Source organism: Haemorhous mexicanus, chromosome Z (assembly GCF_027477595.1).
Source record: "Haemorhous mexicanus isolate bHaeMex1 chromosome Z, bHaeMex1.pri, whole genome shotgun sequence".
Lineage (NCBI taxonomy): Eukaryota > Metazoa > Chordata > Aves > Passeriformes > Fringillidae > Haemorhous > Haemorhous mexicanus.
The window spans coordinates 60,101,677-60,117,422 of record NC_082381.1 but is presented as its reverse complement, the minus strand read 5'-3'; the positions used below and the strand labels follow the sequence as shown (position 1 = coordinate 60,117,422).

The 15,746-nt window shown below is 34.7% G+C and overlaps 1 protein-coding gene across 1 annotated transcript in view; it reads right to left on the bottom strand.

The window, feature by feature from the left end:
* Positions 1 to 15,746, bottom strand: part of PTPRD (protein tyrosine phosphatase receptor type D) — a 368,121-nt gene that overhangs the window by 92,318 nt on the left and 260,057 nt on the right. Inside the window, exons 17-19 of the mRNA XM_059874048.1 lie at positions 13,170 to 13,260; positions 7,069 to 7,278; positions 3,670 to 3,830 (exon numbers count right to left, since the gene is read on the bottom strand). Coding sequence (XP_059730031.1) covers positions 3,670 to 3,830; positions 7,069 to 7,278; positions 13,170 to 13,260 — 462 coding nt within the window. The remainder of the gene's footprint in view (positions 1 to 3,669; positions 3,831 to 7,068; positions 7,279 to 13,169; positions 13,261 to 15,746) is intronic.

Genomic DNA, 15,746 nt, shown 5'->3' with positions numbered 1-15,746 from the left:
AAAACTGCAATTCGGGAATTTGTGATTTCTTAAAAACAAGAAGGAATATCCACAAAAATTAATTTATAAAAGAAAAGAAAAACACACCCAAAACCTGAGAATGAGATGACAGGATACATCATGGGGACAATCATTTTTTTCTCTAGTCTTTTCGTTTCTGAGAAAGACCACACAATTTCTAGAGCTCTTTAACATTCACTAAGTTCCTAATCAACCTAATCCTACGTAATAGAACAAGTATCAAACACACAAAATATATGTAAACTGTGACTCAAGCAGACCTCCTAATGGTTAGGCATTCCCTCTAGAACCTACATCATCTATCTATCTGTCTGTCTGTCTGTCTATCTAACTATCTATCTATCTATCTATCTATCTATCTCTATCTGTCTATCTATCTATCTATCTATCTGTCTATCTGTCTATCTGTCTATCTGTCTATCTATCTATCTTTGCTTTTGTTTGAGATTTTGGATACAAATCTTCTGTGCTGAATAAGATACTCCATCTCTGAACAAAGAAAAGAGTTATTTTCTTGTCAACAAGAAAATGGCCAAAAAGGAAGCAAGATTTTTTTAATTTACTTGAATCTCTTGAATTGATTGTGTATAAAGTTGAATAGATAGAAAGATCTGCTCCAAAATAGGTGTCTCTGTTTACTATGACTGCAGGGTTGTTTCACTGTTGCAAGGACAGAGAACACTGAACTGGTTAATGGCCAAGTCAGTTCCATTTGCCAAGACACAGTCAACTGTAACTCAGGAAAAAAATAGGTTTTACAGTGAGGATAGTTGAATATGAGAACAAGTTGCCCAAAAAGGTCATTGAGTTTTCATTCTTAGCTATACAAAACTTTGCCTCTGAGCAAACTGCTGCAGGTGACCATGCTCTGAGAAGGGCTGAGATGAGACACAATCCAGAGGTATGGCCCTTTGATTCTGTGAATCTGTGAATTCTTCTGCATACAAGATATCAATTGGCCTCATCTGTGCTATTATACTGATAATTTTCCACAATGACAAAGAAACCTACTCTTCAGTACTATTCTCATCTATTACTGTTACTTACTAAGCTGCAATGACCTTTCGGCTATATTCCAATATATGATCCAAAAACTTGTCCATGAAATATCTTTGCTTTCAGACTCAAAAAAAGTAAATGCAGAGGCAATAACCTTTTTTGCTTAACAACAAATTTGCTTAACAACAAAGAGTTCCAACATGCATTCTTTGTCTTTGGAACAGTTCAATATACTTCAAACCAACCCATGGAACTTATCCACACTATCTAATAATGTCTGTTTTAAAGAAGCGGAAGACTTCTCCCCATAAAATTATTCTTTTGGAAACTGCAGTCATAATTTCTCTGTGAGTGTAATTAAAATGTATAAGTAGCATTTTAAATCATGAGCTTAGTGGTCCAAGTCTGATCAAAAAGGTTTCTATGGACAAAGGGAATTAAACATAGTTGACCTTTATTTGAGTTACTACTCTTGGCGCTTCAGACGACACACTCATTTACTGGTCATCCTCTTTGCACTGCACATTCTTTAACAAAATCCTCTATAATTTTTTTTTGCAAATATGTTCATGACTAGACTGATGCCCTCTACCTTCATTTTCTTTTCTCACTATAATACTTGTTGCACTTATACCCACAATATATTCTAGAAATATCCTTAAAAAATTTTCTGTACCCACAAAAATTACTTGTTTGCCTGTTTCTTTAATATATTTTTCCCATCCAACTCCTGTAGCCACATTAAGTCTATTTAACTCACAAATTAAACTTCACTGTGTTCTTGAAGCAATATGTTAAATATCCCAACTGTCTTGTCATTGCTCTTCTACAGTCAGCAAATCTATCAAAATCTAGCAGTAAGCTTGCATTCAGGTTACCTATTCTTGGAAAAAACATCCAATTATATACTATATTTTTACAGAAATAAAAGCTCATAGAGGACCACAGACTGCTAAAACTGCAGTCATAATTTCTTGGAGGTAATTTGCCAAATCAGTGCAGTTTAATAAATTAGAGTAAACAGCTGAAAATAGAAAAATAAATAAATACATATGGACAGTTGCCCAAACAGTTCTAGTACAAGTAGTAAATAACAGATGGAAAACATGTCCCCCATTCTCAGCAAATGACAATCTCTTCACACTACTGATGAGAAAATTTTACCTGCTTATATGTGGAATATTCCTTTTTTTTTTTTTCTTTTCTTTTGTAATAAATTAGAAGATTGTTATTTTGGTTCCATAAATCTAATCAGTAACTCTCAAAGTAGTTGCACATCTGCTTAATATACTTTATTCAGATTTCTTTTGTAGTATGGGAGAAGATTTACTTTTAAAATAATTAGAAGAAAGGAGTATTTCAGAACATCTCCACATCTCCAATGACCAGTTTTTGAAGCGACTGACAGAAACAGAGTTGGTAACTAATTTGATTGACTGAGACACTGTGAACTACCAGAAACATTCAGAAGACATAGTATCTGCAAGCCACAGATTCTGTATGATTCTAGCCCTGAAATAATTCTATAAATATATATCTATTTGGAATCCAAAGGTGAAGTGAACTCTGAGAGGTTATTTACTGCCAAACAGAGAAGTCTTGCCAAAACCTGAAGAGAGGTCTCTTCAAGAAAATTAAGAGGTATTTGACCTCTTAAGAGAGACACCAAATGTGGAAGAGCATACAGGCTCAGATTTAGATATTTATATGCAGGTAATAGCATCATAGCCATTAGTTTTAGAAGACATACTTCATTTTATAAAATTATCTCTACTGTGCCCCTGCCCCAGAAATTGGCAGCATCTTTGTAATAATTCTCAAATCTACTTTATCAATTTATTTCAAAACTGTATTAGGAACTAGATATAAATATTAAAAAAAAAACCTTTTTGAGTTTTATTCTTTGGTTTTGATTTAGTATCTTGACCCATGTTAACTCATTTACACTGTAAAAGGCTGCTACATATAAATTATGGCATCATATTCACTGTGTATGTTGTAAGGCAAAGGGAAGTCCTCTGTGTAATAGCAAAACTAAATCTGTGTCATAGAAAGTGAAAGAAGAATGAGTGAAATTTGATCTCATTGCAAAATTAGTAGAAAACAGCTATTTGATGTCTCTTTAATCTCTCAGATCAGAGCTCCAAATTCATATAGATACATCGCCAAATTGAGGCCAACTGTCAAAAGTTGAAATTCAAATTACTTGAGTGGAGATGAAAATCACATTTAACAACAAGCTGAATGTAACCCCTAATGCATTACTATTATACATCTATAAACAAGTTCTAAAAAGTCAAATGTGCAAATTCCATACATATTTATGTGCAAGCACATATTTACTTTCTTCGCATACAAATGTATCTTTGCATACAAATGTATGCAAAGTGGAAAAAACATTTAAATGCGATAGTGTTAATATAGTATCATCAGCATAAAAATGTACTCACATACCTGTAATTATTGCAAACTTTCTGTCAAAAATTTCTGCAGCATTCTGGAAGCCATTAATAAATTTCAAAATGTTCCAAAGCAATGACAGTTAATATTGTAATCTAGCACAAAAATACAGTGTGGAACAGTAGTACAAAGTGACCAATATAGAGGGAAAATTACATACCTTGCAAGAAAACTAAAAGGTATACCTACCTTTTATAAAGAAGTATAGCAATAACAATACAGATGATAAACACCACAGCAAGAACTGGTCCAACAACCCAAATCAAGCCTTCTTCCTCATCTGTAATTGGCTGGGGATCAAGATCCATTGACACAACAGGATCTGAATATGGGCTTGTTGCATACATGGTCTGTAGAAAAAAAAATAATTCTTACTTAATTATGAAGCAAGGCATTCATATGTTAACTATCCCACATCTAAAATAAATGTACAGAAGGTAATGATGCAATGAACATAGCAAACTGGAAATGCTATTTTTCTTGAAAGCAATACACAAACATGCAAATTGAACAGTGTGCTGTTATTATCATCTTTTTTTTGTGTTCCACATATTAGCAATGACCTGCAGACAAATCATGTAGCACAGTCCTTGCAGAATACTTTGCAATCTAAGTAGAGAATGAAAAAATGAATAGGATACTGAGAATTATAGCCCACCAGTTACCAATTTTTGGGTTTCGTTTTAGTTTCATGCTGGCTTAACACTGTCTTCTGTGCAATATGAAAGGGTACTTGTGACATAACAAGACTGCTATAGAAAAAAGTAAAGGGGACTGAATATGAGGTTCCTTGAAAAGGGAACAATAGTTCTTGCAACAATAGTACTGCGCATTTTGAGCAGTCAAAAACTGTCTGACAGAATATACCTACACAAGGTGGAGACAACTCAAATTCAAGACTGAAAAATGGGAGAATCCATTGTAGAATATAAAGGGAAGATAAACACTCAGTGTTTATAAGGATGAAACTTGAATTATGAACCAACAGCTGGCCTAGGATAAAACCCTTGATAAGAGATTTTTTTTTTATTCTTGTCTGACCTGAGATGTTTCATCTGTGGCTGAGGGCAGAGTTAAAATTACAGACTGGAAAGGCTGAGAGTCAGCCTGCTAAAACTGAATCATTTTAAGAAGTCTGAATTATAGTAAAGTCAGAAGTGCAAAATTGTTTGTACATATTTCTTGTTTGTGCTAGTGTGTCTTCACCAGCACTCAACGAGGATTTGAACTACAGCTCTTGCAAACGACTTAAAAACTTGATTCAGTAGTAGATCAGAAATGTCAGCTAAAACAGAATAAGATAACCAGGAGAAGAGATTAGCTTCCATTTATGTTTGCATTGTATTCTGAAAGATGCCCTAAGCCAGGACAAGTGTTGTCAAAGGAGACATGTTTTTTTACACTTCATTTGGCCCTGTTTTGGGCTCTGGGCTATGACAGTGTCTGGGTTTGAGACTGGCAAAGCTGAGGCACTTTCTTAGTGCTACTGAGCTAGCACCTATGCTATCAATCTCCAGTTACAGCATTTTACTACACCTGGCATCTGGCACCTAAGCCTCCCTATGTTTTACGTCTCTGATCATTGTCTGGAAGTTGGGGAGTCTTCACATTCCATTCCTGAACCACCCAAACAGACTGGGTTTTTTCCCCCAGGTTTAGTACTCCCAAGAAATAAAAAAAAGTTCATTGTTAAAAGAAGAAACTCTTTGTATTTCCCCTCTTCCTTTGCAGTGGGAAGCAAAAATGCCTGGAAAAAGATATAGAGGGATATTGAGGGTAGCAATATAAACACTTATTAACTTTTCTTCAATAAATAGGATTTCACTTTCAATTTTAAGCCATCCTGTATTAATGAAAAATTTAAACTCATTTATTATTTTAAAATTTTATCTTATTGTTTCCTTCCTCTTGATGACATTCTTAACATATTTATAGATTTTAATCATAGCTCTTAAGCTCCCATTTTACTAAGTTAAACAAATTCAGACCTTCTCATGACCTTTTTTAATTCAAGTTCTCTATTCTACCAATCAAGAGAGAAATTTTGTGCTCTCTGAATAAGAAGCCTTATGTAAAATGTAACTTCTGAATATCAAGAAAAACTTCCCTTGCAAGTTACATCTATAGAACCTGTAGTCCTAGAAGAAAATCAGCTATATATGTAGGGAGCTGATACACTGGAGCATTGAAAGTCATTGAAAGCTGAATCTCACACACCCTTAAAAAATTCTTCACAGTCTGTGATTACCTTATGCTACTCAACCACATAAATGTTTCAGATGGCATGCTGAAATGTCCTATTGATCACTTAAGTTCATTAATGCCTTTTGAAGTCTTTCAAGAGTAGGACCCAAAACGCATTTTGCCATATGTTTCAGTTTACAAACCTATTTCTTCCTGCTTTTGTATCCTGCTTTCTAACAAAACAATATATATAGGTAATTTATACCTTAATAATATAAAAACCACAAGAATTTGCACTTTATATTGAGAAGATCCATTTAGTACAGGTAATTTATGACATAGAGATTTATGGCCTCTTAACTTTACAGTAAAAAGCTGTCTACCTTCTCCAATCTGAATCTTTCTGATACATCACTTTCAGAATTATATGTCTATGCAGCCCATGTCAAAAAGTGAAAAGAGAACTTTTGATTTATGTTAGAGCTTGCAGGAGGCACTTACTTTATTTTCAAATGAACCTACGTGTCTAAAAGTATTCAAAGTGGAACTACCTCCTCATCATGCTTAAGTAGGCACATTCCATTGACACCAAGAAAGCAATTGCAGTGTTATACACCGCAAGCATCTGACAGGAATTCAGAGTATTGGTGTTGGAGTTTCAAGTGATTGAACCTGCAAATGTATCTGTCAGGTTAAGTTACGAATTAGAGACATACTGTATTACACATTGTATGTTAAAATGCTAATGTGCATTGCATCTTTCAAAAGTCTTACATCTGTCTTTTTTTTTTTTTTTAATACATCATATGCATTAGGTTTAATCATGCACAAAGGGATGTGACTACAAAATTAATTATGTAAAGGGAAATGACAGCTCATTATTTAGTTCACCTCAGGAATTTTCCCTATTATTGAATTATTTTCTAACTTCCTAACAATTTACTGATAAAATTGTTATGGAATGACTGTAGCTGTGCATGTCTCTAGTTCAACAGATCTTTCCAAGAACTCTGTATCCTATACCATTATTCAATGGCAGCATCAAAAGACAGGTTTTAAATTATTTAAAATACATAGAAAAAGATGCTGCTGTAAAGTTCATGTCTCTGAAGCTGTGTCCATGGTCAAAAATTATACACAATGTTATTTTCAAAGGATCATGGCACAGCTAATAAAAGGTGACTCTTAGGTTTCAGTTATACACTGAAGTAATACACAAAAGTGCAAACAGAATAGAAGAGTTCAAGGAATTAATGGGCATTGAGTAAGGAAACACTCACTTTAAAGATGCTCTGACATGTAATATTTAAAAAAAAAGCATTAGGGAAGTAGAATAAGCATTGAAAAAATATTTTCATGATTGTGTGAGGTAATTTTGAGATTGAAGAACATTAACTAACTTACAGATTCTGAGTGCTCCATTACAGCCAACACAAAGAAGACGTATTCTTGACCACTCTGCAGTTGCTTATTCTCAAATCCACCATAATGCTTCTTATCCCCCAATGTGAATTCCGTAGGAAGAACTTCAAAGTGAGCTGCAATATATGGCTTTAATTCAACTTCCCTCCCAAGACGAATGCTTCTGCGTTTCCTAGCTATCTCCTTAAGCAGCTTTAAAATGAAGGAAGGGAAAAGAAAGGGGGGGAGAGAGAGAGAGCATGAACAGAAAGATAACTGTAAACAATTTTAACATAACTTATTGACAGTGTAATGAGAAAATTTAATGCATGACCAGGAACTACAAAAAAACAATTTATCCACATTTCATGGGATATAACAGTATCACTAAATCAACTGCAAAATCTTCCAAAGTCTTGACATTCTTGTTAGGATAAGATACTAGGAAGTAATTGCAGCGCCCACACTACAAACATAAAACAATTTTTAGATACTGTTGTGTCTATGAGGAGGTTGGGAGAGGATAAGAAAACAATATATTTTCTCTGGGGACATATAAATACACATAACATATTACATATTTTCTTTCTTTCTATCTATTTATCTATCTATCTATCTATCTATCTATCTATCTATCTATCTATCTATCTACCTACCTACCTACCTACCTACCTACCTACCTACCTATCTATCCATCCATCTCTATATTAAGTCATAGAACAGAATCATAAAATCAATTACGTTGGAAAGGACCTCTAAGACTGACTCCAGCCATTAATCTAACATTTCCATGTCCACCCTTAAGCCATGTCCCTAATCACCAAACCCACATCTTTTTAAATACCTCCAGGAATGGTAATTGAATCACTTCTTTTGATAAAGAAAGCTAAAATATACATCAGTACATATGTGACAAGATTAGATGATAGGCTCAAACTTGGAAAACATACACTTAGTAATAAAGGAACTTAAACTTAGCTAGTATAATCTATTGATGAATTACTTATTAAATCAGACAAATTCTTCTTCAATACCTTTTTTTGCTTTAAATATACTGGCATTCCACAAAAATTAGTCTGATTTGATTACAAATGAATGTCTCCTGTGTGATAAATTATGACTTTTAAGGTCTCTTTGTGGTTCCCTTTGTTTTTTGCTTATGAAACTTATAAAATGTCCTGCAGTCTTATAGTTAAATCACAAATATTTCTAAGTAATTGTTTAGTCTTTTCAGCAGACTAACACTTCTAATACACTAGATAAGCACAAAATTCATTTCTAGGAGGAGGAGACAAATCTCTGGAGTGAGAAAGAGATTAAAAAAAGATACTAAAATCTGATCTTAACTATATATATTAATTTCAAAGTACATGTTTAGTCAGGGAAGCTCTCCACAGAATCATGAAATTGCAGAATATGCTGAGTTGGAAGAGACCCTCAAGGATCATTGAGTCCAAGTCCTGGCTCTGCACAGGACAGTCCCAAGAGTCATTTCATGTGCCTGAGAGCACTGAACTCCGTCATGCTGGTGCTGTGACCACTTCCCTGGGGAGCTGTTCCAGTGCCCAACCACCCTCTGGGTGAAGATTCTCTTCCTCATATCCATCCTAAACCTCCCCTAACACAACTTCAGACCATTCCCTCGGGTCCTGTCACTGTCACCACCGAGTGAAGAGATCAGTGTCTGCCCCTCCACCTCCCCTCACAAGAAGTTGTAACTGCAATGAAGACTCTCTTCAGTCTCCTCCAGGCTGAATAAACCAAGTGATCTCAGCCACTCCACATATGGCTTCCCCTCAAGGCCCTTCATCATCTTCAATGCACTCTTTATTTAGGCCACAGCTTAGTGAGTACATCTTTTTGTCTTCCCCTCACAGGATCTTGTATTTTGCACACAATTAACAATTGCAATTCAGGTAAAGCAACCTAATATTCATTCTGCTACTCATAAAGACGCTTTTAATACTGACTAATTTGATACCCCTTCTCACTGACTAAATTTAAGGTCACAGATACATATGAAAGCAAGTTGTGCCACTTGAATCCAGGCTTCCCTAACACTGAGGGCGTTTGGATGTTATGTCTTGAAACATCTATGCACTAAACTGCATTCCAGCTCTACTGCTGTGTCTGTGTCCTGTTGCAGAGATTTTACATCCAGTTACCTCCATCAATTTCAATGCTACTACACAAAAGCTGGTACAGTGCAATGGATCCCCTGAGCAAAAAAAGAACTGGCCATAATTTGAGACTAGAAATCATTATTCATTACTCAAGGACACTATTCCAATCAGCAGTCCATATTTCTCTTTCATTCTTCCTAAACAGTTTAATGAGCAGCTAGAGTCTATTTGCGTCGTATAAAAATGAGGGCAGCAGAGAACTGTAATATTGAAGAGATTTCTATTTAGTCACTTTATTGAAGGTGACTCTCACATCTGTTGGTAGCTTCCTATGCCCTGGGAAGAGTTACTAAATGCAGAACATGAGGCAGAGAATAATCAAAGTTTGTTCCAGGTTAGATTAGCCCTCATAGGATCTGATCTGCTGAGGGAAGAACTCTGGAAAGCTTGCCTCTGTACGACGCCACATTTTATAACAATGGCTATGCAGAGGGCTGAGCACTGGCTATCTGGAAGCCTGCCAAAACATGAAGCTAAGTATTGGGGTGGTAAAAGTGCATGCTAGCTTAAAGTCAGGAGCCACAAACACAACAGCTCTAGTAGAGGCATACGGCTGGTGCTATCCCCGAAGGTAACTGATACTTCCATGTGCCACTTCCACTGGAATTCAAGCTGTGTGTCTGACTCAACTGAATTCTTTACCATTGAATCTTTATCATATGTTTCCAGATTACAGTGTATTTACAATTTAGATTATAAATAACTCATAATAAAATGTCAAAGTACGGTAGGAGTACAACAACCAAAATTAGATTGAGAGGCAAAAATGTTTGATCTTGATTATTTCTTGCGTTTGAAATAGTAACAGAAAACACATATATTGGAAGAAAATGGAATGCTGAAGTAGAGCATTCAGAAACTGAGTTTTGGCTATGAATGCTAAAAGATAGCCTGAGTCAAACAAAATTAATTAAACTTTTCAAAGGTGGTTATACACCACCTAAGGCCAGTTAACTTAGGTGTGTTTGTGTGTATATAAACTTCGTCTGTAACACTGATTAGACATGACTGATTAGACCTCAGGTGAACTTCCAGCCTCATTAATGTTTCATATGGAAATGGCGTTGTTGCCAAATATCATTACTAGTTCATCTATCTCCTATTGTGCTCTATACATAGATTTCAATAAAATTACTGAATTAATTTAAGACTTAACACAGCAACTTTTATTTAGGTTTTACTGCTTACAGATCAGAAGTAATCCTACTAGGTAATACTTACAGCAAATCATAATATTCTTTCTCTTTCATTTATTTGCACAATTTGTCTATTTAAAGTCACTAAACCTCATGATATTAAGAAGAAAGAAATTTTGAGTTAGCAAAAAAGGACTGTATCTCCAATGTTTTTTTTTTTTTCAGATACTAAACATCTAGTTCATTATCTGTTCATTAAAAACTACCTTAGTTTCTTTCAGAGCTGAGGTTCAAGGAAGCAGGAAGATTAGGTAACTACAATAAGGCTGAAGAGTCTTTTAGGACTGCTCAGTTATGTAATGGAGGTATACTCAAGAGCTATGTTATTAGCAAACACCTTCCTTCTGACAATCTAAGAAAAGTGTTTGAAACATAGTTCTTTGAAATATCTGTTACCCAACCAATTCTCAGACCTGACATATATCCAAGACCATACTAAAAATATAAATATGTACAAGAACCCACACCTGATCATCAGGAACTATTTGCTCAGAGAGTACTGGTTTTTTGGTGGGGTGGTGGTGTGGTTTTTTATTTTTTGGTTTGTTGGGGTTTTTTTAATTTGTTTTTGTTGGGGTTTTGTTTGGTTGGGTTTTTTTGAGGGTGTTTTTTCTTGTTGTTGGTGGGTTTTTTTCGTTGTTGTTTTTTGGGGGGTTGTTGGTGTTGTTGTCATTGTTGCTATTTTTTTCCAAATGCATTTATTGTGGCACTGTGTTCGTAAACCTGTCAGGAATAGCACACTTGATAAAATACATACTTTCCAAACCTGGAAGCAAACCAGTCTTTTAATAGGACCTGAATAAGTTTGCATGAAATGCAGTTTCTGCCTGCTTTTAATGTTTTCCCCTGCTCAGTTCTTGCTATATGTATTGGTGGCAATTGTAAAAGATATATCAAGGGGTTTAGTTCTTTATCAGAAAAAAGTTCATTTTCCAGTCAATGCATATCTTATTTCTTCCATCATTAATTCTACAATGTGGTCTCAATTATATCAATGGAAGTGGGAAACAACCCATCCTGACACAAATATTTCTGAATTAATAAATGTTCTTTATCAATCTGTTATACTGACTAAGGCAACACAACTTGCAGGATGATTAAAATGACCCTTTGTTATGAGAATCAGCAGGAACCATAGAATTTAATTGCCAGAAAGTTCAATGTCATCTGGCACCTATCCTTTAATCTATTGATGCTGCTGAATGTGACTACAGCCTTTGGATGTTAAAAGTGGGTAGTAATACTCAATCAGTTTCCATTACTGTATGGATTTGGCTGTCAGAGTTTTACTGTTTAACTGTATTTGATGTCACCTATGACTATGATCATGAGCTGATGGCATTTACAATCAAAGTTCTTTTAAAGAGAAGAAGTTAATAGATCAAAGCGAGCCATTGCTGCAACTGAATGAAGAGAGATGATCACATAAATGAAACTGGTCAAGAAGAAACAGAGAGCTGAATCAGTTAGTCATCATGCTTTCCTCTGAACAGTTGTTTTTAATATTCTGATTAAGGATTTACCTGTTGTGACAAGGATTGAAATAATTCCATTTATATTTTGAACAATTTCTACAAATTTGTTAGTTTGGTGGAGACCTCTATTTTCCCTATATTTTGGGGCAATATTTGAAATGCATATCCATTTTGTCAATGGCAGGAGAGAAAAGAACCTTTATCATTGCTTGTAGGTGATGGCCACTTCCCAGTAACTGTGTTATGGAGAAGCATATGGTGAAGTTATCTCTGTAATGTAAATCTCTTGAATCCATAAATAAATGGATACAGTCAAAACAACACTATATCAGGAGTAAAAAAACCTGATTCTGGTCTTTGAATTGCAGACATATTACATGTACAAAGTACCACAGCATTTGAATGTTATCTAAAATCTTGGCCAGACAGAACAAGAATAGTAATAACACCACCACCTGTGTTTTACAAGGGGCCCTTGAAAGAGTTTTGAAATCACAAAAATTAGCATTACTACAGACTTCCAGATTGAAAGAAGGACAAGTTTGTATGAGCTATACTATCCTTCAGTAAAACAGAAAATGGGGGTGAATATTGTATGTCCTGGAATTATATCAATAATATACTGAATTGATTTCTAGCATAGCTGGGCTTATTTCTAAAATGAAAGTAATTTCTCCCCTTGGATTAAGGTCATTTATAGTTTCAGATGATGACACAATGTTGCTCTTTCCTTCCTTGTTCAAGCATTTTTTTCTGATCACAAACTGTTGGTGGAATGGAGGCTATGTCTCACTAGAAGTATTACAGTATATGACAATGGTGTAAAAACACCACCAGAAGGTCAAATGTTAAACTGCGGTGCAAATTGCAATTTAGCATTTGTTACAGACTTAGTAAACACCCCTCTAATGAACCAGACCTTTATTACAGTTCATATTGTTGGTGATTAGGCTTTTGCTGACAAGTCATTTCACCTCCTGCCCTTTTGCATCACTCTTTACAATAGAAAAAGAATAAAATATTAGTGCAACAAATATAAGACACTTTGTGCTCTTTATTTCAGCTTAAGGTCTTTACTGTCTTCTCATTTAAGAAATCTGAATTTTTGTTTTAGTCTCTACAGGCTAATACAAATATAAATATAAAGTATCCTGACAAAACTTTTAAAACTGGTGAGTTAATTAACTAAAAGTAGAAAGATTGCTTCTTTAATAAAGGAGAAGGAATAAAACCCAAACCATATACAGTACCTCATCTAATTCCATTTCATCTGGACTCTCCCATGGTTTGATAAACTTTCCACGAGACCTCTTCAAAGGCACAATAACTATGTAATAGCCTCTGTAAATGACAAAGTTGGACAGAAGAGAATTTAAATGAAAAGGAACAGATAAATTGATGGAGCAGGTCTGTTTAGAGGAACTGAGGAGAAAAGTGGTATGTTGAGAATAAACTTCTGCACATTAATATGTCACTGCAGCCTTCCAAACATAGCTGTAAACATTCATACTCTTTAAATAACATCAATTGTAAAGCATTTGACAAACAAATGGCACCAATTACCCGCCTTTTTGCGCAAACATATAAATATTTATAAAAAACTTTAATTACAATGTACTAAAATGCCAACATGAAATACAAGAACCATAGGTTATGTGTGCCCTGCCACCATCACACTGAAAAAACCCCAAACCCTAAACTGAAATATATTATCATATATTTAAATCTCAATTACCAACCTATCTTCCCCCATTTTAATGTGTAATCCGAATAGTAGGTTTAAAAAATGTAGTTTTTAATACCAGTATCATAATAAAGAGAAAAGAAAGCAAACAGGACATACACTGCACCCATACTCTCTGTCCTTTTGACAATCAAATGCCATTGGCCCTATCTACATAAGTCTCCCGTTCAGAGTCATCAGTAAGAGAGATTGATACATACTCTCTTTATATCTAGGATTTGCCAATTATATATATCAGTTTTCTTCAGAAATATTTTCATAATAATATTTCCTTCCTCCCCACCCATGGAGACTAGTAAATTATATTTTCTAGTGTGATGGAGATCTGCTACTTTTATTGCTTACTTGGATATGTGTCAGTCAGATCCATAACTTCACATTAATGTGAGGGAAGAAGCAGTGGAATCACAACAGCAGGACATGTAGGGTAGTATAATATATGTCTGCTTGATAAACACACTTGTCAAAAAGTCAAGCACTCTCCATATCAGAGGAGAGGGAAAGAAACATTTTCTTTGTTTCTTGTAACAAAAGCTTATTAAGGTGTTTCTGGGTCTCATTATGGAAGATAATTTTAGTGTCTCATGGGCCATCTCCTCTTCTAGTCTGCAACCCATTCAACCTTCTGCAAAACGATTAGTTTTGCTCATGAAATGCATCTGAAAATCCTAAGTAATTAACAAAGAGTCTACAGAAAAGGAGCTGCCTTAATACTGGCTCAAAACCATCTCAGTCTAAGCCAACTCTAAACTATTATTTTTACCGTACCATTGCAAGCCATTGATCCATTTAAATAATCTCTTCTTATTTAAAGCTCTTTCCCATTGAAGAAATGTAACAAAGCTTTAGATTTTCAGCTTCTGTAGAGAGTACGTGTATTCATGAATGTATGTGTTAAGAAATTTGAGGAAATTTTCTGTGGAAATGCTAAGCTCCAACAGGAGCATTGGAAAGCAGTGCTGCCCATAGATTTTTAACTAGTGTCCACTTGCTGTATTCCAGTATTTTAAAAAACATCTGTGGCATGCATTCTTATAGTGACAATATTATAAATCATCTTTTAAAAACATTAAAAACTGTAAGGTTGGTTGGCCTCAGATTTTAAACCTGCACTGGTCTATTAAAAATATTTTGAATAGCAAATCCTAGTAAACACTGACTGACATACCCTTTCTTTAACAGATGTTTAAGAATCAAGACAAAAAGAAATGAGAACTTGCCCCTCTATGTCTTTCAAACATCAAAGACACATACTTATCCTTTTATTTTTCTTCATCTTTTCATTTTTCAAGCTAACAAAGTGTTCATACATTTTTCTTTTCAAGGAACATCCAGCACGCAATTGTAACTTTCACACTCTTTTTTATTTCCCTCATGAAAATCTCCCTCTCACAACTTTGAAAATCTACTAAGACTTTCAGCACACACAGAGTATTTTAAACTGAAAGAATAAGAGGATAAGTAGTAAGCAGAAAAATGAAAATTTTCACACTAATATGCAGTGCTGCAAATTGTGAAGGACAACAAAGTTCTGTGATTTTTAGTTAGCTGTGCAAAATGTAGCATCTCCTGGAAAACATGTTTCATATTTTACTTTGTTATTTGTTTGTTTGTTCTCAGGTTGAAGTTTCTTCTGGGGGAGAGCAGGGACGAGGGTGAGAAATAAAGGGTTTATATGGGTATTGTTTTATCTACTTGAGTATTTGACAGGCCAAAGTCTTCCACAAAACTCTTTTTACTTAAGACTTTTCAAAGATGCAAGAGATTCAGAGAAACATGAACTGTCCTTTACGCATAAGAATTGCTTTGGAAATAGCCCAAAATACTAAAAGAAAGAAAACTTAAGAACTCACTCCCTTGAGATGAGCAAAAGAGATTATTTTACCAATCACAAAGTGAGCTCTACACCAATTTCTATCCTGTATCACCATCAAACATTGATAAACACTACCTTCTCCAATTACAAATATTACACAGGCTTTTATAATATTACCCTCAACCTCATTACCTATTCTTCATTAGAGCAAAATATTACCTGTTTCACTTTCTGTGCAATTAGTGATATTGAAGAATTCTCAGTACT